Source organism: Ruditapes philippinarum, unplaced genomic scaffold, assembly GCF_026571515.1.
Source record: "Ruditapes philippinarum isolate M1 unplaced genomic scaffold, ASM2657151v2 ctg2782_1_1_1_1, whole genome shotgun sequence".
Taxonomy (NCBI): domain Eukaryota; kingdom Metazoa; phylum Mollusca; class Bivalvia; order Venerida; family Veneridae; genus Ruditapes; species Ruditapes philippinarum.
The window spans coordinates 48,283-72,738 of record NW_026863074.1 but is presented as its reverse complement, the minus strand read 5'-3'; the positions used below and the strand labels follow the sequence as shown (position 1 = coordinate 72,738).

The window sequence follows — 24,456 nt, the reverse complement described above, 5'->3', positions numbered from 1 at the left end:
GTTGATCAAAGAAGAGCTAATAGAGTCGACAAAGACAAACAATTTATCAGTATTATTTAAATGTATTAATTGGTTTAGAAATATCACATGATAAAATGCAATCATTTGTTTGGTTAAGGGCATAATTTTTGCGTCTAGATAAAGTCCGGTAAAAGTCGTTATGTTCCTGATGTCACAATAAGGGTCCATTGACAAAAAAATCTGTTATTTGTGCATAAGATATCATTTATTTGACCAAGAAGTGAACAAAATTTAAACTTAACGAGAAAATTTAAGAATGTGTTGATAGTCGAACTTCTGCATATAATTAAATTATTCTGAATGTCATTTTGACATTTGCAGTAAGTAAAATCCAGAAAAATGCAGACACTGTGGGATTCCACTGAGTTTTCTTTTATCAAGACAGGACTTTGTTTTCTAATTTACATATCATTTGAATAACTTGTTTGCAAAATTTTAGTTCATTCGTTCAGTCTGCTTGTCCATGAAAAATGTTTTAATCATGAAAAATGACGCCAAACGTGTTTAAACGCTTTAAACGCAAATCGCTGTTAAGAATTTCACAAAAAATGATTTTTATAAATAACATTTATCCTAAATCAATGTGGTTCTTCGTATATTTCCTTATATTTTGAATATCTTTACTTTTTTTCTCGGTGGGGATGTTTACGTCACATCAACACAGTACAGGTCATGTGGCGACTTTTAAACTTTACTGGTGGAGGGAGACCTAAAGTGTCCCTCTGTGCGTTATTTCAGACACAAACAGGCACCATCGGGGTAATCTAGCTGGATGGCTTTCTCACATAAAATATATGACGGCTTGAACCTACAGTAGTGAGACGAAAGTGGTTTAAAGTCAACAACCTTAGCCACTCGCTCCTCGGTCACGGACGCTCCTATCTTTCCTGTTTAAATACCCGAGTTAACCTAATTAAGTATGTACATATATGTAAGAAATTAATTTTAAAGGTGTAAGCTGTTGGACCTCAGTGGATTTCCTTTCATAAATTGTATCTTTAGTTTGCAAACACCGAACACGTTGAGATAAACTTTGATATATATACCAATTAATGTTACTGTAAGAAATAAATATATTAACATTGCCAAACGATTTACAGAACATACAGATATTCAACATTTAGTGAATTGAACTGAAAACTAAAACCTTTCTGTAATTCTCTCAAGTTTGTTAATGTACGAGGGCTGTTCCATTAAGTCATGGACAACAGCGTTTAAATACAAAATATTAAACGGGCTTCTCGTATTTCATAGAAATGCATTTTATTTCATGTTTATTTGTTTGTCTGTCTATATGTCTGTCTATCTGATTGTCTATTTGTTTGTTTGCTATTGTTTTTTTCACACCACTTTTAATACTTTTAGTAAAGATTTGATAAAATGTAGACACTTTTTGATATGAACACTATAAATCCGGCAATGACGTATTAAAATCTGCGAGGATTCAACTAAATCTTGTAACAAAAAATATCAAACACGAAAAACGGTTTTTTATACTTGCTATCACTAAAATTGCAGCATACAATACAGATTTATGGTATTTTTAGGACCAGGTATTGAATAAATAAGAAATAAAGGCACGTTTGTATGTCTGTAAAGCATACAAATTTATTTCCTATGCAAATACAGTGTAATATAATTTGACATTGTATACTTATATTGAAACAAAAATGTAACTTGTCATAAAGTTATGTTTTCTTTTGGTTTAATTTCATTTGGTTTGGCACATTATGCCCCAGAAATAGAAAGATACTTCTCTGGAAATGCTTACATAATTTTTTAAATGATTAAATAATGCTTTAAGAATATGTTAGATGCTTGTTACCTGAAGAAATTGGCGCTAAATGTGAAATAATTTGTCACAAATGTAACAAAATGTAAACAATGTAGTATTTTGACTTCTGTACAAAGTAGTAAATCGCTATAACTGTACCAATTCCCAAAAAGGAACAGGAGAAAATGGATGTTCAGGTAGTTGGTCAATGAGTAACTTTTTGAAAATTATTCATGTAGATCAGACATCAAAAAGCTTCTGAGATATAGAATAACTTCACATGTTTCCGTAAACGTCATTTATGTATAAAACACACCAAAATTAAATGTTTAATCGATTGTTTTGTTATATATATATAGTACAAACTGCACTTTCTAAATTGTGTTCATATCATGGAAAATCATTATAAGTGTTTTCGATATGTTTTTATGCATGGATACATCACTTTCTATCAATATTTTGAATTGTGTAAATCTTGCCAAAAATCAGAAATCGAGACTATGGACGACGAAAAAAAGTAAACATTGATTTATTAATGACTTGTTTTTATTTAATACGAAAGCAGTAAAAAAAACTAAAAGGATTTGAAGATTTGAAACAAAGGCAATGACGCAAACTTCATTTTCTTTCGTAGATATAACGGAGCCACTGAGAGCAAATTTCTATATTTGCCTGAATTATTCTCAATGATGAAGGCAATTTTGATAGCGAAAAACCAGCTGTAATTCATTTGTGTTTTATTTTAATACATTTAAACGGAGTAGTTATTTTGTTTTGAGTGGGTTTAGGCCTCTGCCATCAGGAAATTGACCATTAAGAACGTTTAATGGGAGAATGTCAGGACAAAAAACAACATCTGGAGCAATAACCAATCAAGATCATTTAATATTTGTATTTTATTAAAATTAAATATAGAAGTGTTGTTTTTGGGACATGTAAGCTAAAGAAACTGTAGTTATAATACTATTTGATGCAAAGAAAAAGATTATATATCGAAACATATGAATGAAAATACATACATCAATTGCTGTTAAACTTAAATGCTTACAGTATTTAATAACGATGGAAATAAAACAACGACATAGTTTAAAACAAAAAATGTTGTTACATATTCTGTCTGACAAACGACTTGCTATCAAACTCCGTAACCTGTATATGCGGGTGAGATGTGAAGAAATGTGAATTATCATATCAAAATGTAGATTAAATCTCTTTCATAACAAATCTAAAACCTCATCCCTTACCCCTGAAGAACACTTTTTACGCTGTTATTTTTTGTTGTGGAAATATAATTTTGCAAAACTAACCAGTCACAGTTTATTTCTGTTTTTATTATAAAGCATTTCCTGCAAATAAGTATACATTATGAAGACTTTTGAGTCGAAACGTTGTATACTTTTCTAAATAAAACAATACATTTTTAAATTGAAACTGGAGTTGATTTCTATATATTTAAACTTACATAGAATCAGTCATCGAATTAAGCACTGGCCCGGTGGCCCATGGCCAGTGAAAATTAATTCGGGCCATGTTTAGTATGTGTGTTAGGATATATGTTAAAACTGTGATTACCTTTTAATCATTTTTTTACATGTTATATTTTTCCTGAATTTATATGAATTTATTGTAAATAATGGGTTACAAATCTACATGTATATGTCTTAGTATGTTACTTTCTGTAAAATATTTAATAAAGTTGTTATTATTATTATTATTATTATTATTATTATTATTATTATTATTATTTTAATCATTATATCATCATCATCATCATCATCATCATCATTAAAATAATTATTATGATTATTATGATTATTATTATTATTATTATTATTATTATCATCATTAGGTAAAGGCTTGGCTTTTAACATGAAGGAATTAAGAGCTAACATACACAAAACGAACTGCCACAGATAAAAGAACCTCTCCTAAGGCAATCAGAATTTTTGCTATTTGCCTTCAAGAAGTTATTTCATTTCATTTGAAGAAGATTATAATAACAATTTTTGAAAATAAAACAAATACAATTGTAAAAATTCAAACATTTGAGCCGTGTCACGACAAAACTAACATAATGGGTTTGCGACCAGCATGGATCCAGACAAGCCTGCGCATCCGCGCAGTCTGATCAGGATCCATGCTGTTCGCTTTTAAACCTTTTAACAAGTAGAGAAACTGATAGCGAACAGCATGGATCCTGATCAGACTGCGCGGATGCGCAGGCTTGTCTGGATCCATGCTGGTCGCAAACCCATTATGTTGGTTTTGTTGTGACGCGGCTCATTTTTGTCATTAAATCCGACGGCCAGAATATATTATCAATTCTCAGAAAGAACAAAAAAAAATATGTATTCTTGGAAAATTCGTCTCCAAACCAACCCAATTAGCTGTGTTTAAACATTGTGTGATTTCGTTATTTGGACAAGAACGAGACAACATAAATTACATTATGTTAAATGAGAAATTAAAACTAAAACAAAAATTTGCTTTTATAAAGTATCTATATTAAATATAAGAAAAACAGAGGGAACTACAGCAGTTAAGTTAAACTAACTATATTAAGTGCCATCTTTAAAGCAACGAAAACCAATCGTAGGTCAAGGTCAAGATATATAACAGAAATTAAAATAAGATTATTGAAACGATTTGTGTTAAATGAACAATTGTTCCATGAAAATGTCTACTTATGATGATATGAAATGCTAAGACATTTGTTTATAACCTATTTATATCAGTAAATAATGCTTATTTTATGGTTTCTTTTCATTACCATTGTAGTATATCCTTCATACGAATTGAAAGTACTGGTAAATATCGATATCTGTGTATTTGTTTAACCAAAATTACCTTAATTAGTTTCATACGTAATAACGGCAAATCTTGATATAAATTATTGAGAAACTTTATGGCACATTTAGCTTAAGAAAGATTCTTCTTCCGGATAAAAGGCACGTGTTTAAATATGCCTTAACATTTAGAGCAAATTAGTTGCCCATCGCCTGAGCATGATAAACGCAGCGTTGAATGTGAAATAATTGTCATATAAGTAGCAAAACGTAAATTAAACGACGCCCTTTGGCTGCAATATAAGTACTTTATCATTATCATTTTTTTAAAAATGGCAAAAAAGACGTTTTTCAGAAACTGTAACAACTCTTTGAATTAATAGCTTTTGAGACATAAAATAAAAGAAATAGCTTTTTGGGGGACCTTAATGAGCCTGAGTCATTTAAAAGAAAAATAATTAGATTTTCACCCTATCTTTTATGTCTAATTAAACACAATTCAATTCTGAGATAGCAAACATCTTTGTTGAAGTCTTATTTCCTTTGGCCATCTATTATACTTTAACAAACCATGTTGTTATTCAGAAAACGTTCTTCCTTTATTTTTAATTTGCAAAATGCATTTTTGCTTTAAGGCAAGCACTGAAGTATTCCTGATCATAGTTAGACAAGTAATATGCTAAAATCACTATGAAACGTACAGCCACCAAAAAGTATATCCTTTTGAGTACGAATGATATTAAAACGCGTTTTGGACAGATATAAGATATTGTATTTTACATAGCTTATTCATTTTGTTAGCTATAAAGGCAATATTGTATATTCTTATACTAAATTAGTATTTTTTTGAATAATTACCAAATAGAATGGCATAAATTTAATTTTATGATATAATCTTAAGACATAAAAGTTGATGGTTTATAATGATCTTTTAAATACAAAAAAAACAACAAAGTTTATGTACATAGTGTAGCATCACATTACACACATTACATTTTTGTAAGTATATGTATACATGTATAACACTAGATATGGCTAATAACCCAATTCAAATATTCTTTTTAAAAGAACTCTGCTGAGGTCCAAAGGCGTAAAAACAAATAATCGTGATTGCTTGCATAGATCAACTGCGACACTTATAACTGGGAAAAAGTGTAAAAGATAATAAAAAAAGAAAACATATCTAAAAACCAAACTGAAATCAGTTTGTTCAAGTGACTTGAAACCTGACAGAAATGTATAAATTAATAGAAATAAGCCTCATCAAATGGCATCAAAATGCACAAATTGTATTTGAATCATGGCGGTTTGTAAATAACAACGGCATTTTCAGGTAATTTCCATTTTTTGTGCTATATTTTGCACTTGATTGTTATAAAATTTAACAGGAATGTATATAAAATCACGTAATGACGCGAATCAGTGTTGTCCATGAACAGGCTAAATTTAACCAAGCCTGCAACATTTTCAATTTTGCCGTTCTGGGCGTCCTTTATGGATTCTGTTCTTTTTATTTTAGGTTTACCAAATCTGTTCCTTCAAATTCAGAAAATTCTTGGGTAAATACGCATTGTGTCGGTTAAAGATATGTGATAACGTTATTAGGGGAGTTTACGTAATAGAAAGAGCACCGAAACACGAGGCTATCTGATTTGTACGAGGGGGCGTAGCCCCCGAGTATAAATCAGATTGCCGAGTGTTTTGGTGTTCTTTCTCTTTTGTATCATAGTCAAACATGACAGCACGTTCCCTGTTGTCATAATATGAAACCCCAGAAAAAATTAACCAATGAACGAGCATTTGAATATGATAGTTCTGCCCCTTTCCCTTTCTCTGCCGTCACAATATGTAAACCCCAGCAAAAATGAACCAATCCACGGGCATTATATGGAGTGCGGGTAACTGATACCTGTACTCCAGTTACCGCACTGTGCATGTATATGTATACGATTTAACTCTGACACTTTTTCAACAGAAAGGTCCCCAAACTATGATACAAGGATTGTGTTATAATGGCAGTATTTTAAGATTTTCAAGTTTATTGGCGAGTTTTCTTTTTTGTTTGGAAAAGCAAAAATAATGCGTAGAGATCCCCTGCAATGGCATTTTTATGGTGCTTTTATAATTTTGGATACTATTTTGCGATTATTATCAATCAAAATTGGTTTTCATTTCCAATATTTATAAAGAGAAATACAATCAATGTCAATGTGACAGCAACTCTTCTTCTTTTAATGCAATGAGTATTTTTGTACTTTCTGTCTTGATGAAGTCCTATTATTCCATTAAAAGGAGGCGATAATTAGGTTTTTGAAATTAAAACAAATACCATTGAAAAGAATCAGACATTTTTATTATTAAATCCGAAGGCTTAAACGAATAATCCATTCTTAGAAAGAAAAGAATGTGTTCTTGGAAGACGGGTGTTAAAAAACCAACTCAATTAGCTTTGTTACAAAAATAATGTGAGTTTGATATTCAGACAAATATAGAGACTAATAGTAACTTACATGTACAGAACTGGTATGTCATTTACACAATATGGATATGGCAAAATATAGGAAAAACAGCCATTAACAAAAGTGAGTACCATACTTTAAACAAATCAACCGCGCCATGAGGTCATGGTCAAGAACACTGAAAAACTTCAAGTGACATTATGCTCATATTGTCATAGTCTAGTTGAGCTGAATTGACTTTTTATTTCAAAAGATTGACTGTTAAAATGGCATTTGCCCAACAGTTTATTTTGGAAAATGTTTAGGATGAAATTTAAAATCTGTCTAAAATATAAAAAGACTGCCCAACTCTTTTAATAAACTAAACGTTTTAGGTAAGTTCTAATTGATATTTACAGATATTCCGTTTCGATGCAGGGGTTATTTATTGTTTATATGAAGTAAATTATTAAATTTAAAGGAATTATGACAATATAAAAAAAATATTTTGACTTTCACCTGTTCACTCACTGTATACCCTTGAATGGGCATAATTTCACTTTCACAAAAATCTGTGTAAGTTCTCAGCTTGACAAAATACACTATCAAATCAACAATATTGTATCTTTTTATTTATATTACATACAACAGCGCTATTTTATATTTTCAAAGCTTTATATTTCTATTGCATTTTTTCCGATAACTTCTCGGAAAGTAAAACTGATGTTCAATATAATGATTTGTATTAATATTAATCACTACTTCACAGCAGTATGCGACACCGAAAAGGCAGTATTTAAAATATCTCATGGCGAGATTTTGCAGAAAATAATTAGATTTTCCTCAAAATATATTAAATAAATCAATTCATAGATAACAAACAACAGTGCGGAAATTTGATTTCCTTTGGCCATTTATTATTATAAGTCTTATTTTATTTAAAAAGCATATGGAGAAATGGAAATTTTTAATTGAGAATATTATACTTGATTAATACTCTATTTGTATAAGGATTTCTTGACTTTCTTCCTTTTGGAAAAAAAGTATTAGTAATTAAACTATAAGATTCTGAGAATATGAATTTACTGTGTTGGCCAGGAAATGTATTTAACAAACTCTTTAAACAAACGCTACATGTTGTTTTTGTTTTGTTTTTTTTAATAAAAAATGTGAAATTGATGCATTACATCAGGTTAGGGGTCAGTTGAATACAATTAATCACATAAAATTGATTAAACTATCTGCGCACGCATCTGATGTCCGCATTTTTTAGTTTAAACATATTTATTTTAGTTCGATTATGTTGGAAGCTGTAAGCTTATTGAGAAAAAAAACGTCAGTTTCTCTGAAGAAGACAAAACGTCGAAAGCTCAAGAAAAGCGTTGCTGATTATACAAGCTTATTGAAACAATCTCGAATCAGTTCCTGGAACAAACCAATACTTAGCAATGAGTGTAAAGTTCCTTGCTCACGGAAACAAAGGCTTGCCCCTTACCGGGGTTTGAACCCATGCGGCCAGCAATTCTTAGAATACTAGTGCGACACGATAACCACTCTGCCTTGCCGCCACTCAACTTTAAAGATATTGACAAGAAATTGTATCAATGCAATACCATTTTTCAATTAGTTTTATCTTTTTACAATAAACTTACTAAAGTGTTATATATTTTTGTCCTGTGCACTAAACATGTGATGTGTGAAGATAAATGTAATAATTATGTGTAAGGACATATTCCGCCAGTAATTACATTCCATTGTGTTTATGTTATAAGTTGCAATAATAAATGTAAAGTGTCTAAATATATTGTTTATTAGTCTGCTTTCAAATTCATACTAAAATGAACCAAATACTTTCTTCATATTTTTAAGAAATAACCAACAAAAGAGTATAACATTCTTGATCTACGATGACAGTTATGTTTTAAGTCTGGAAAATTTAATCAACTGATTTTTTAATACCGTTTAAACATGCACACTACAAATAAGTATGTCATATACATCAGATGGTAGACGAAGCCAAGACATTTACTGTGTTAAGAAAGATTTAAATATTGAAATAATTTGACAACTTTTGAGTTTAATAAAGGTGATAAAAATGTACCTTACGTGTCAACAGATTAACTGTATATTATATTTATCTTTTTTATCATATAAAGGATATAAATGTGCTTCTTCTAAGAATAGCTTAAAGGAGCTCAAACGAGCTTGAAAAGCCATAATATAACTTATAATATGATTTTTTACAGAGATCAAGTGGAACCTTATAAAATGTAAACATCTGCACAGGATGAAAGAAATATTCTCTGAGTTGAATTGAAAATCTATATTTCGGCGATTCTTAGTCCGATTTATATTAAAAGCGTTGCAACAACGCTTTTCCATTTGGATCATTTTGTACAAAATAAAATATTTTTTCTGATAAAAACACAAAAAAAACTAAATGACTGGATGATAGAATGATCTGAAAATCTGCACACGAGTTATTAGTCCAGACCTTCATAAATCACATACAAATACTTTCAGTCCAATCATGTTATAAAAACCTCAGTGGGGTCCCTTTAAAGAATCATATAATTTATACTAACCGATGTCAAAGTATAGTAAATAATGTTTCAGTTATATATGTTCGTAAATAATGCTTGACAGCATTGATTACATGAAAGGTCATTTAAAGTTACTTTTGCTTCTATTAAGTATTTCTTTCTGGATATAAAATTATCAATATTAGACATGAATTACTTTCAACTTTTTTTCAATTGCGTTGGTAATCATTTCTTTTCCGTTTTTGCAGAAACTGGAATTTCAAGATCCATTTGATGATTTTCTTGCTTCTCAATTTCTACATAACTGTATGCAAAGAAGGGAGCGGATTTTTTTGCACGCAGAAATGCTTGAACATTACATAATTCTGTCATACTTAAGTGGCATTCTGACTTTCCCCATTAAGATTATTGCTTGTTGCATATTAAATTAATTCGGCAGACGAGATTTTCTTTAAAGACACGTCACTTTGAAGAATTGATTTTCCCGCTATTTTCCCGCGCTATTCCGTGTTTTACAATGGTGCTTGAAATGGATAATGAAAGTCGCAAATTAAATATCTTTAAAATACACCAGACGCAGTCAATATATAGGACAGTATCTCCACAATAAGTGTTAATCAACAATAATTATTTTTCATGCAGACATTTTGTTTGGTTTTACGGCGCAACAACAAAATTTAGGTCTCTTACGGCACCTAAACAAGAAAGATGATTTCGGCTTAACTCAGGTGTTACAAATTCAAAGCAACACACCTGGGGTCAAAACCACCTCTCTTGCTGGATCTAAGAGATGCATAGACTCACGGAAGGCAAACCCATAAGTCGCCTCTTACGATCTCGTAGGGATAAACGTTGGCTGCAATTCTGGTGCCTCAACTCTTAAAGGCAACCCCCTTAGCCACAAGGTGGTCATGCAGATATAAATTGAGATATACACAATAAATACCCCGAGACATGACGTTATTTTATTCTTTGTGCTACATTATTTCATTAGATATTGTCATGTGTTTGTTATATAAAACTGACTATAATTAACTTAATGTACTATGATTTAGTTTCGGAAAAAGGGTCATCAAGACTTGCGAGTTTTAAAGTGACATTATACCCAACATTTCTTAAAATTACGTTTGGAATGTATCGTAAACGTTCAGTTGTTTATAAAAGTGGGGCAATCTTTTTATAATCAAAGTAGTTTCAATGATATATCCTGTACATGTTTTATGAACAATTATTGGTCAGTCAACATTATAATAGATAATCTATTGATACCGTATATAATAGAAATTTAACTCATCTTGACATTGCAAAAAGCCAAAAAGAGCATAATGTCAATTTTTATCTAAACTTCAAGCGACTTGTTCAAGACAGTGCCACTAATTCAACGTCGGTAATGATCTTTTCAGGTGACATATATTTTGTTGAACAGATGCATTATTGATAATCAATTTGCAAATATGTAACTAAGTAATCAATTTTATCAACCATATTTATATTTATTGCCCTGTTTGAGAAACAACACTATTGATGTCTTGCTATAAAACCTGTTTTAATGTTAGGATATATCATTTTCCTATATTTAATGTTTTACTGATAGACAAGTTGAACAATAAACAGTTATCTTACAATAAGGGGAAAGGAATTTAGACACATTTAGTTTTGATTAAAAATAGATCAATAGCGGCTGTCGTTATACAGCTAACAAGCAAACATTTTCATGAATCTTTGACTTCCTTTCAGTCCGGTGTCGCGTAATAATCACACGAGCGTAATATTACCACGGTTTATACATTAGATCTTTATTTTTAAGAATAAATGTGTATGGTTATGAATGACAAGTTTTACATTTGTAGTACCCTTTCGGGCGAAATTTTCGGGTAGTTTGACCCGTATTATATGATATTGTTGCACATAATTATAACTGTTTGAACGATGCGAAATAAAAACTGTTTTAAACCAAGCAAAACAAAATGAAATACGAAAAATCACTATCATTCACGAAATATTTATATTGAAGGACGTATGATTGATTTTGACATTTTCATAATTTGATTTACTGGTTAAGTGACAGTGTTACTTCAAAAGGGAAAAGTTACGTTTCATTTTTTCATGTATATAGTATGAAATAGTTAGTCAATAGTTTGTTTTTATAGGTTTTTTTTATTTATCTTGTTGTTTTGCTTCTTTTGATATTTTTTTTAATAAAAATCATTAATGTATGCCTTTTATATATTTATAAACAAAAATCATTAACAATGCCCTATAATAAATCATAACTCAACATTTTTCTACAACGTATATAAAAATAACGTTATTAATTAAATAAATATGTTTTCTTTACTCTGGAAGAAAATAATGAAAAATGGCCAAGAATACGTTGCAAATAAGCTTCATTTGAATTTTTCAGGATTATAGAGACGGGCTCACAGGAAGTTTGATTTCTAGAATCCATCAATTATCTCAATCCTAAGAAATAGTTTATAGGATAATAAGGATGAGATATCAATTTAAATTTGCAACTTAGAGACTTTAGTTAAGGAACTCATTAACGCGATTTATACGTTCTGTCTTTATGACGTCAATATTAATAATGTTTTATTTTTAACGCTATCACGTAATGAGGCACGTGAGCGTTCGCCTGTAACGTACGTAATGAAAGTGAATGTTCAATTATAGAATAACGTTCTAAATCGTGGAAACCATTTTATTAAGTATGACCTATGAAATAAAATTCAAACATAAGTTCATAAGTTTCGTAATCACATTGTTATTCTTTTTTTCATATAGATATGGTTGTCATCCATTTTGTATCGATACATCGACAGACAACATCAACGATATATCGATATATCAAATTAGATTGTAAAAAACTGTGAAATTGTTTCATTAAAAGTAATTATTGTCACCTTTGGTGCTATGCATGCTTGTTTTAGACCCATAAAGTAGAACATACTTATGTAAGAACGATTCCCAGTAATCACTGACATATGAAAATTAAAATAAGGGTTTCCAGAAAAGAGGGGATTAAAGTGACTTCTTCATCTAGACAAAATGAAGAAATATTTTAGAGACAGAAAGAAATAGCTTTTAGACTGTCCCTCGCCAGACGCTAGCATAATTTTAATCTTCATCTCGTTAAATAAATTCCGTACTGAACCTACACTTATTCAATATCCTTTATATATTGTATATATGAGTTTAAAAATATTTTAGTGTTCAGAAATGTGTTAAATATTCTGCGGGATAACACAATTATATTGATGAAACGCAGAGTGTGGTTAAATGATTTATTATAGTAAGAAACGCCATTCAGAGACGCAATGTTTCTTCACATGAAACATAGTTAACAGCTTTAATCCATGGCAATTTTCAAGCAGACTCAACTATTTTAATACAGGATATATATATTCTGGATACTTCATCGTCCAATATGGGAATTTATAAATAAAACTATAATGGCGCCATTGATATACATGTATGTATAAACACATTACGTCATAAAGCGTTACGCTTATACGTATAAACCGACTGCTATTTAAAGCCAACCATTAAAAATTAAGGAATCCTTAATTTTTAATGGTTGGCTTTAAATAGCAGTCGGTTTATACGTATAAGCGTATGCCTGGATACTAGCCGTACAATTAACAATATAACAGAACGTCAACTACATTACATCAACTATAAATAATATATCTGGCCGTTTTTTTAGACGGCATTCTTTCTAAAAAATAAATGGCGTTTTGGTTCGCATTCTTATGAAACTCACAAATGCCGAAAAGGAAAATAATTTTATTTTGGTCAAATATTTTGGTCATACATTTTGGTCATACATTTTGTCTATTGAAGAAGAGTTCGGTCTCGCCGATAATCTCATTAGCTAGGTCATATAACTTTGATATTCACCACTTAATTATACAGTAATTGTACAATATTGGAAGGTAACATGGTACATAGAGATAAATTGACATATTTCATAACAATTAAAATTATTGTAGCAAATACAATATCATATCTTTTGCTGCGACACATTTTCATCCTCTTAATTCTAAAAAAACAACATTTACATTTATATGTGTTAATTGTTATTTTCATATTGTTTCAATTAAGAATTGTCAAAATTCAATTAAGAACATGTGTAAACTAACATTGGATTTTGTATAATTATTTTACTGCTTTAATCAGGCTAATTTCATTTTAAATCGGAGAAAAAAATAATTTAAGAATAGATAAGGTATATATTTTTTTAGAAAATGGTGTCATAATTAGCTTCATATTATCAATAAATTAAAATGCACAAACTCACAAATCATCGGAACCGCCAGATGGCTGCCACTTTTGGCAAGGGATGTAAAACTTGTAAAACACGGGAACTCTCTTTTAAGCACAGTGATATTGTATACAATATACACTTACGTAGAAACTTTCTTTTTCAACATGAGTATACAATGTCAAATTATATTACACTGTATTTGCATAGGAAATAAATTTGTATGCTTTACAGACATACAAACGTGCCTTTATTTCTTATTTATTCAATACCTGGTCCTACAAATGCTATAAATCTGTATTGTATGTAGCAATTTTAGTGATAGCAAGAATAAGAAACCGTTATTTCGTGTTTGATATGTATTCAATACAAGGTTAGCTTTTAAAAAAGCTAGTAGCGACTCGCTTCGTAATTTTTTTCAAGGGGTGTGTTTGAATGTAAAAATGATAGTTCTGTCAGCTGAAGAGACTTCAGCGAACATCAAAATAAAAGTGAAGTCAACACTGGCCCGGTGCCCGATGGCCAGTGTATATAAGTTCAGGCCAGTGTAAATTTAAGAAAATTTTGTTAATTATTTAGTAGAATAAATTCAAAACTGGAATTCGGGCCAGTAAATTCAAAATCTTAAACTCATTGACTGAAAGTGACATATAAAGTTCTCTCAGTTTAACCAAGATGAGTATGAGTACATATGAAGGTGCATGTAAACAGATAGAATGAAGAACCTATGTCTATGCACATTTACTATATGGCCTGTTGACCTTGACCACAAAATGTTAGATAGGTAGATTTCATAAAGATGTCTCTTTATACAAAATTAAGTTGTAATATGTTATTTAGTATTAGAATGAGAGGCACAAGTCCTAAAGTAAACACAAGTTGTCAATCAATTCAGCCAGAAAAGCCGGGATCCTATTAAAAAATATAGGGATCCCGGAAATTGACCAGTCTAAGAAGATGTTTTTCAGATAAGCCGGGATCCTATTAAAACATATAGGGATCCCGGAAATTGACCAGTCTAAGAAGATGTTTTTCAGATAAGCCGGGATCCTATTAAAACATATAGGGATCCCGGGAATTGACCAGTTCAAGAATATAGTTTTTAGAAAAGCCGGGATCGTATTAAAATGTAAATAGATCTCACGGATTGGCCAGTTCAAGTATATAGTTTTCAGAAAAGCTGGGATCGTTTTAAAACTTATAGGGATCCCGGGATATGACCAATTCAAGAAAATAGTCTTTGATTTTTCCGATTAATTAGGTATATAATTATAAGTATTGTGATTTCCGCATTTTAAGTTTGTTAATAAATAGCTCTAAATATATCTATATTCTAAGTTAAATTAATTTAACGTTCATTATATACAATAAAAAAAAATAACGTTTAATGGCCTTTCATTATGACAACAATCAACACAAATATAGTTCATTAGGTTTTTCCTCCATATCTTATACAATCCCGGATCCCGGGCGTCCCGGATCCCGGCCAGTAAATACATACACTAAATACCGGAAAGGATAAAATGACCGGAAAAAAGGAAAAATAAAAAATGCACAGAACCAGATGTACACTTATGTTAATTAACCAAACGAAAACTTACTACAGAGAAAACAGGTGAAATCGCTAAATCAGAAGTCAGTGTAAATATGATTTATTGAAAAGAATTCATAAAGACAAACATTTTAATCATCATTATATCTTTGCGCTCAAAACAATACTTGCTGATTTTTAAAAATGGCGTGAAAATTGAAGGTTTTTTGACGCTATGTAAGATTAAATTTGATTGGCTAAATAATTTTGGATCCTAGCCCTGATAGATAAATTTTGAAGAAAGCTGGAAGCCAAGCTTCGATTAAATTTTTGGATAGCTTCGGAGTTTTAGGTTGTTTCTCAGTAAAATCCTACCGTAATACCGGCTCGCCGTGGCGAGCCGGCATAAGATAAAATTAAATCGTATGCAGATTTTGATGTGTTGTTGCAAGAATTGAATACTGATATTAAAACAGTTTATGGAATATATTTGTATATCCAAAGTATTTGGTTGCTTTTCTATTTAAATAAAACGGAGATTTCTGGGATAATTTGATACAATATTTTCAATAAAAAAGTTAAGACATTTATCAAGGAAATATTCTAAAAAAACTTTCTCTGAATACTGATGTCACGATCAATGCATATTACATGAATATTTTTCTGAATTTATGTTATGTTTACTTGGCGCCAATGGCCGAGTGGTTTCAAACTACTTGTCATTCGCCGCCGTGGGTTCGTATTCGGCCAGGATATTTTGATTCCTTCACATGTCGAAGCAATCCAGCTACCTTATGGAACGTCGGTGGCTGTACTTAGTACCCGGTTTTTTTATAGGTCCTCCTCCGCCAATATTGCTTAAAAGCCGCTTTATGACATTTACAGGGTTGATGCAACGTAAAACTAGCCCAAAATGTAATACTTGTTGTTGTTCAAAACTTTATATTGTATACATTGTTGGAAAAGTAGCCCAAACAAACTATATCTAAGGATCTTGAAGTCAAAATATATCAGATGCATGAATGAACACTTCATTTCTTTACTAATTTAAATACATTATAAAAATCACATTTTTGTAAGAATTTAATCAAGACAAGCTATAGTTAAGGGGTTATTTGTAGAATTATTAAAACACGACTGTATCATAAATATCAAAGCAAAAATTGATAATGTTTCGATATGGGAAATATTATTGAGCCAAATTAATTGTTATAAGACATGCTGGCGCCATGCAAAGTAATATATTATATCGTCTTCATTTCATCTATATTTGGCTTTTAATTCAATCCTTGTTGATCTTAAATGTGCGGCTATGATGTCAAATGATCCCAAAGAGTGTGAATGAATTAGAAAAAATCCCTATGACATTGGATTTGTGGTATAATCATGTAGTTATCATTAATCATTTCAGAATATAGTTTCTATAAACTGATTTATGATCCAATATTTTCAATATCTTAAGAACTAAATATCATTAATTAGAATAATTGAGAACACTGCCTGGTTTTATTCCCTGCGGTCTGGAGACCGCAGGGTATTGGTACGCGTTTAACTTTTGAGACATGGAGGAGCACGTGACCTGTTTTCGGTACATGGAGGAGCATGTGATCTGTAAACAGTATATGATTGGTTAATTGACCTTCTCGAAAACCCAGCTAAATACCGTTTGCCGGTACGTTACGGATTTACCTGTAGAGAATTAGTCCGAATGAACAAAAATCTATAACGTGATATTTCTAATTTTCTATAATTATTTTACCGTTTAAGGTGGAAAAAACTTGAATGATGTGTTTGAAAATTATCAATGTTTCTTTTAATATCTATCTCAAATTTTACAAACAATAAATTGTTTATACTGAAAATCTACAAAATTAAAATATTCGTAGTGGCATCTGCTATAATAAATAGAGATATTTTCTGCGTAAACTTGTGTGTTTACTTTATTTATTTTTTGCTCGGAATTATTTATAAAATGGTAGGCCTATTTAATCATTTTCTTAAAAAGAAATAATTGTTTTATGTTACATGCAGTTTCCAAAGACCTTCTTCTATATTGTTCGATTATTGTCAACTATATTCCTGTTACAAACGTTTATTTATCTCCCCCCCCCCCCCCAAAAAAAAATGTTGAAAATAGTTAAATGAAATATCTTTATATCATTAAAATGTTCACCGCAGGAAACCATTTTACTTGTTAATTAATGAATTTGGTTCGCGGGAGATGTAAAGATATGCTCCATGTTAGTTTGGCTACGTAAGATACACGAATTCTCTAATTTCATAATGATCTAAAGTGTTATAAATCAATTCGCAGACTGCAAATCTTTATAATGAATAGTTAATGAATGGTGGCTGACTTGTTAATTGCCGTTTTGTCGCTCCATGGTGCGCCGGACGAAAATACGACAAAGTCAATTTTTGTCGTACTTTCGTTTCAAGTGGCGTAAGACGAAAACACGAAATACGACAGTCAACAATTTGTCGTATTCTCGCTCCGCGTGGCGCCAAACGAAGACACTAAATGATAAAGTGACGTGGCTGATATGCATAAATTTTCGCGGACCGAAAATACGGCATATTAATGTATTTTTCATACATATGATATCATATCAGTGAAAGAAAAAAATCCAAAAAAACTACATACTGTATGTCACAAATGTAAGACAGGAGTAAAAAATAACGAAAAAGTTTTGAATATAAACGATAATAAAGTGTTTCATGGTTTAACTGAGTGATGTGAAGTAGGAATAGCTGCAGGAACTGATAATGGTTTTGACAGTAATCTTATGCAACAACATTGTTAGAACCACCAAATATGTATCTAGCAATTCTTGTGTTTGATGATAGGCTATAAATAGACTTAATTAAAGCCTGATTTTAGATTTTATCCTTAACATTTTCCAATAGAAACAGTTGGTCAAACATCATTTAAATAGTCAATCTTTTGAAATATAAAGTCAATCCAGCTCAACTTGACTATGAAAATATGAGTATAATGTCACTTTAATCGTCGCCAGTATTTTTGACCATAATTATTGATATAAAACCAAAACGATGAAAGATGATGACTTACTTTAAACTTGCTGACAGTCATATTATCATATCAACTGATGAAGCTTATAAAAGCGAAACATGTTTTGATAAATTATGTTGGCTTTTGATCTTTTAATCCTATGAAGTTCTTAAAAATACTTTTTCAGCTTCCAATGAACTGTTCATTTACAATTCACAGATAAAGGATAAAACGTTTGAAGTTTATCAGGCAAGAGTAAGGATATGAAAGCTTGTCTCGATTGTAAAGGTTAATCACATTTTCGGTTCTAGCAAAGTAAGAGTTACAATTTTGCCAACATTTTAAAACGGCTGAACACGTTTTAAGCAAATACGTAAAGTGATTTGGATGTGCATGCATCTGTTCTAGGCTTATTAGTAATTTAGTCATACTATAATCTGGCAAAAGATATTATATCCTTAAGAAGGTATTCATTTAAGTATATGCGTTCAAATGTAATTATTTACCAATAAACTTCAGCTAAATTATTAAGTCATAGCTCAATGAATGTACCTCACACACTTTCCTATTGCTACCAAACTAATTAACCCTTAGCCTGGTTCATCCGGTCCTAATTTGCACTTTTTGCTTTTCATTCAGCTCGTATTTTAAAAACTTATTCCCAAAAACGATGAATATATTGTTCAGATTGACAGACGGACGTACAAATCTATTAACAATATTTAGCGTAGTACGGACAAAGCTTAGAAACACTATTACTGTACACAATGATATCTGATGTACTGAAACTAGTTCACACATTTCTATCTTCTCTGGTGTCTAAATTTGTGTGTTCTTTGTCATATATGTAGAGATTGCATTTTGTAAAAGGAATTTCATGTTTTAACACACGATTGTCTAGACGGGAGGTTAAAAGACAACAAAGCTCATTATCAAAGATGTTTATCTTGAAATTGATCACGTTCAAGTTTCTACCAGTAAGTGAACATGCTGTTTACAGATACAACGTCAAGAAACAAAAGGCTAGATTTGTTAAAACCACGACACTGATATTGAAATGTATGGAGATGGGTTCTCTCCAGCTGCGCAGCTGCGAGATTTATACATACCACCGGTTGTGGTTGTCATACAAAAGTAAAAATACTTCTTTGTACATATAAGCAATGTTTCAAAAAGTCGATGCCGGTATGGAAACGTATGGAGCTTGATTATCTAGCTGCGCAGCTGCGAGATTTATGCATATCACCGGTTGTCACACAAAAGTAAAAAAACTTATTGTGTACATACATGTATGAGCAGTGTTTCAGAAAGACGACGCCGATATGGAAATGTATGGTGCAACTGCGATAACTGGAACGACTCAATACAGGAGATGACGTATATCCACGGATATGACCGAAAATACTGGTTATGGGCGAGCATATACAAACAAAAAGATACGGCTCCGGTAATTATGATTAAAATAGATATTCATGCACATCATTTTTAAAGCTGAGCAATAAGTAATAGAAAGAACATCGAAACACAAGGCAATGTGATATGTACGAGGGGCGTAGCACCCGAGTGTTAATCAAATTGCCGATTGTTTTGATGCTCCTTCTCTTTTGTATTTTAGTCAAACATAAAAACACGTTTCCTATTGTCACAATATGGAACCCCAGAAAAAGGTACCTGATGAACAAGCATCTGAATATGATATTTCTATCGCTTTCCCTTTCTCTGCCGCACAATAAGTAAACCCAAGCAAAATGTGTCAATCAATGGGCATGCTCTGGAGTGCGGGTAACCAATACAGTAGTTATTACTACAAAGTAGTATTTTAATACTCATTCACTATGAGTATGCACATTTTCAACAGTGAAAAAGAAGGAAGACATAGTTTATCTATGTAGTAAATGATTATAGTTTTAAACAAAACAAGATACCAAAAGAAGAGAAAGATTTTTAGTAAATAAAAAAAGCATTTCCGAGGCATAATAGATTGTAGTTGTCTTTATTAAAGTCAAATTTACATTGTGTGAGCCAATTTCGGACTACATTCAAGACATTGGGTAACCAGTAATTTTCTTTTCGTGCACACATTTTATTTTCTACATGCACGAGAGAACTGGCGCCAATGATTTTAATAGCGATTTTTCCATAATGTGTAAAAAGTAGAAAATGTAAATTTGGTTCTGTAGCTGTCTACTTTTTTTTTGGTCAGGTATGTTTTTATTGACTGAATTTTTTCAGAAGGCCAATGTAAAGAAATTTGCATTCTGATTATATAAGTCCATTTTAATTAACAAATTATATCACATTAAAGGAACTTCGCTGAGGTCCAAAATCCTAAACAGACATAAAATTTAAATGTCTTACATAGATCAGGCGGGGCACTTAAATCAAATAGATATGCATAATATAGTTAAGAAATATACTCTGAAATATGAAATGAAAATAACCGTATTTGTATGCTATTCTTAGCCTAATTAGAGTGAAATGCGTTGCAAAGCTTTTCAATTTCAGGTCATATTTCACAGTCTGGAAAAAAACGGAATGAGCGAATTGTATGTATATTTGCAAAATTGTTATTGGTCTAGACATACAACACATGAAACATTTTTTCTCGAAAAATTATTTCCAGTCCCGCCAGTCAAAAAAAGCACCTCACTAAAAATACCTTTAATAAATCATAAATCAAGAAACAGAGTGAACATAAGCATGTTTCATAACAAATGAAGGAAATTCCAAGAAACACCCCGAATACAAATAGGTTAATATCATGCAGTCTTCTTTATTTCACATTACGATCTATCACGTTTTGTTTCCTCATAAACCGTGTTGATTGATGATTAAAAATATTATGTGAAGGATCTAAAACAGAACACATCGTCATATTGTTTCATTACGGGGACATATTTTTATGTTCTAATGATAATAAACATCCCTCTTATCCTCCTGCAAAATTGATTATTTCACCATAAAAGAAATTCTGCCTAAATCCATAAATTAATTGGGCATGGAAATTTCTGTTTAGGACTAATTTCATAACAAATTGGAAAAGAAAAACATCCCTTGAGAAAATTTTGTGACAATTTTCTTGATGATGAACTAATATCACGAAGAACATTCATTATTTGGATTTTTTTAATGAAAAAAAAAAAACCTTTTCTTTTCTCGGATTCGAACGACAATTCTAATTGGACGTTTCTATGCCACACAAATATACCATTTGTTTTGTCTTGATGGCAAGTTTATTCGTTTCTGTTAGGATACTACGTCATCGCGCACCTGCAAAATACTCCCATTCGGATTTTTTTTATAAAAATCCCGTCGACTCAAAGATACATAAAAAATTCTAATAAATCGTTAGCCTGTAAAAAATAATAATGTAGCCCACTAATTATTGTTCTTAGTACTTAATATTATTGTACAAAACGTTTAAAGTTCCACTGTTTGGTTTAAGCCTGGAAACGGGATACATTTTGCTTGGGAGTCCGGATGGGAGCATTTGGGAAAGAACGCTTCATTCCGTTTTCAGGATTGGGAGCATTTTGCAGGTGCGCAATGACGTAGTATCCTAGTACCAATGCATATAAGTATTCCAGTAACAATGTGAAGCAAAGCATTTATTTATATAATTTGGGAATTACAAACGACGAATTAAACATGCACCAGTTATAATCTATGTTTCTTGTCTTCAAATGCGGCAAGAAATGTTCCATAATCTCATGGTCGGTTCTTGTAAGAGATGGTACATAGAATGTCTCTGTTATTTAACACACGTGCATATTGCACGAAAACAGAATAATATGTTCCAGAACAGATACTATTCTACCATTTTAAGTAAGATTTTTATACATTTAGCAATGATTTCGTGCTTGCGATATTCGCTTTTATAACAATTTATAACCATATTTATCCGATTTAAGCATTTTGGAAGTATTCTGTTTGTAAAATTCAGACAATAATGTTTGGAATAAATATATAGCCTTTTATATTCGATGCCTGTGTTGATATTGTGATTAAAATTAACACCTAGAACGAAAGAAATTTACTACTATATTTTATTGAAATCCAGTGGGGGGGGGGGGGGGGGGTCCGTGAAATCAGCGTTGTTTTGATGTACAATATTTATTTATAGTTAATAACATAGACATTCTATGTTACGATATTTTCAAGAAACGGCCATTTGGGTATGTACACAATATAATTTAACTGTTTTCAAATTATTTTTCATGAAATATTTAATTAGATATAGCTTCACGTAGTTTAACAAATCTTATTATACTTTCATATTATTATAATGAATGTATTGATAACACCTAATTCATTTTGAGTGACAGGCCAGGATATCAAACTTAATTGTTAATTGTTTGATAAGCAAGTATCAACATTTACTTTAAAAAAAAGAACATCTGGAAAATTAATTCTTACCTGTCGGGCGCAAGGAGCAACGCTGTAGTCACAGCACGGTCCAAACAGCACATGCATTTCTTTATTGACATAGAAATTTATACACTCATTAATTCCACCGGCAATGTCACATTTGCTGTCTCGAAATCGGACGGAAAGATACCTATTGTGGTGGGCAATTAGAGGATTCATCTTGTCAATTGCGATTTCAATAGCTGGTCGGACTCTTTTAATACTAAACGGATGAGAATCGTCTTCAGGCAATAGCGTTGCAATTTTAATCTCTTTCATACCAGTTATGCTTTTTACCGACGTATAACTATCACTAGCACCTGCCTCGCGGCGATACAGATGATGGCTATCGTCCGTGGACATATTTTGAGTTTTACTATTAAGAAAATCGGAAGACTCCGGGCTTTTACGCCTAGTATGATCCGCTTCTGGTTTTGTTAAAGGCAATTTGTCATTATCGTAAATGAGATTCAAATAATTTGAAAACTCATCCATTTCCGTGGTAAATTTGTTTCCAAATTGTTTCGGCTTAAAATAAGAATTTGTATGGATTTGCGACTTCTTCTCATTTGTCTTAAAATAAGTGTTGACTTGTAATTTACGAGATAAATTTTGTCCTGATATGCGCCCCTTGTTTGTTAGATAATTAGCAGCATGAGTTGCGTAATAATGTTTTTCTTTCCAACTATTAACAAGTTTCTTGGTCGTTTCCGTTTTCCTGTCGATCTTAAGTCCTCTATTATTTCGAATGATTGATACGCCTGGAGCCAGGTTATTATTTCGCGAAATGTCTCGTGCCAAATTATTGTCATTTGAAATTTTCTTGTTCAGCCCATAGAGACGTGATTGATCGTTTGAATTCTTCGAGGAATCATGGTTAATATTGTCTGGACACGAAAGTGCGGCGCCTAAAGCCCCAGCAACAACTGCTAAGATTAATATGTTGTGGTAGCCAAGGGATTTCATCTTTGGCATGGAAACATCACCCTTACTTTATTTTCTTCTCGTCTTCCCACTAAACTCGTTTTCATGACATCTTGATCAAATTGACATTAACTATTGTCGTCGCTTTTGAACTGAAATACAATAAAATACATACAAGTTATCATACCAGAGAAACTAATAGGTATATAATGTTTGTATGATTGTAACAAGAATGTAACAGCTTATATAAGATATGAAGTCGATTGTGATGATAGTTTCATTCCTGTGACTTTTTATTATACATTAGAGATGTAATCATTTCCCAACAATATGTCATTGAAAGCCCACTTTGCCTCCGAAATACTATCATATTTATTTCTAAAAAAACAACTTTTATTAGTTTCCTGTTGCAGTTTCAAACGAAAAACTCATTTGCCATATAGATGAACTGCTTTCGCTTCTTTAGCTATGTTGGCAGTAAGTATATTTATAGTGAATTGGTATTTTGTATGGAAGTCAAACTATTACATTTTGCTACCTTTATGACACATAACCGCGCACTCAGCGCAACTTCACTTCAGTTGTTAAACATCTACAATGTTCTGAATCAATTATTAAAACATTATTTAACACATGTTTGACAGTTAGGAAGAAGCTAATAAATATGAATTTTAAATTTAAATATAAATTGTAAGCATTTTCTTTTTATATTTTCGTAGGTTAATATGCAATACATATGGTAGAAGGATATTCTA

General features: G+C 31.3%; 1 protein-coding gene across 1 annotated transcript in view; it reads right to left on the bottom strand.

Moving 5' to 3' along the window:
* Positions 1–23,863, bottom strand: part of LOC132721073 (uncharacterized) — a 29,618-nt gene extending 5,755 nt beyond the window's left edge. The window contains exon 1 of the mRNA XM_060705324.1: positions 22,787–23,863. Within this exon, the coding sequence (XP_060561307.1) occupies positions 22,787–23,752 (966 nt within the window). The 5' untranslated portion in view covers positions 23,753–23,863. The remainder of the gene's footprint in view (positions 1–22,786) is intronic.
* Between the last annotated feature and the right edge of the window lie 593 nt (positions 23,864–24,456).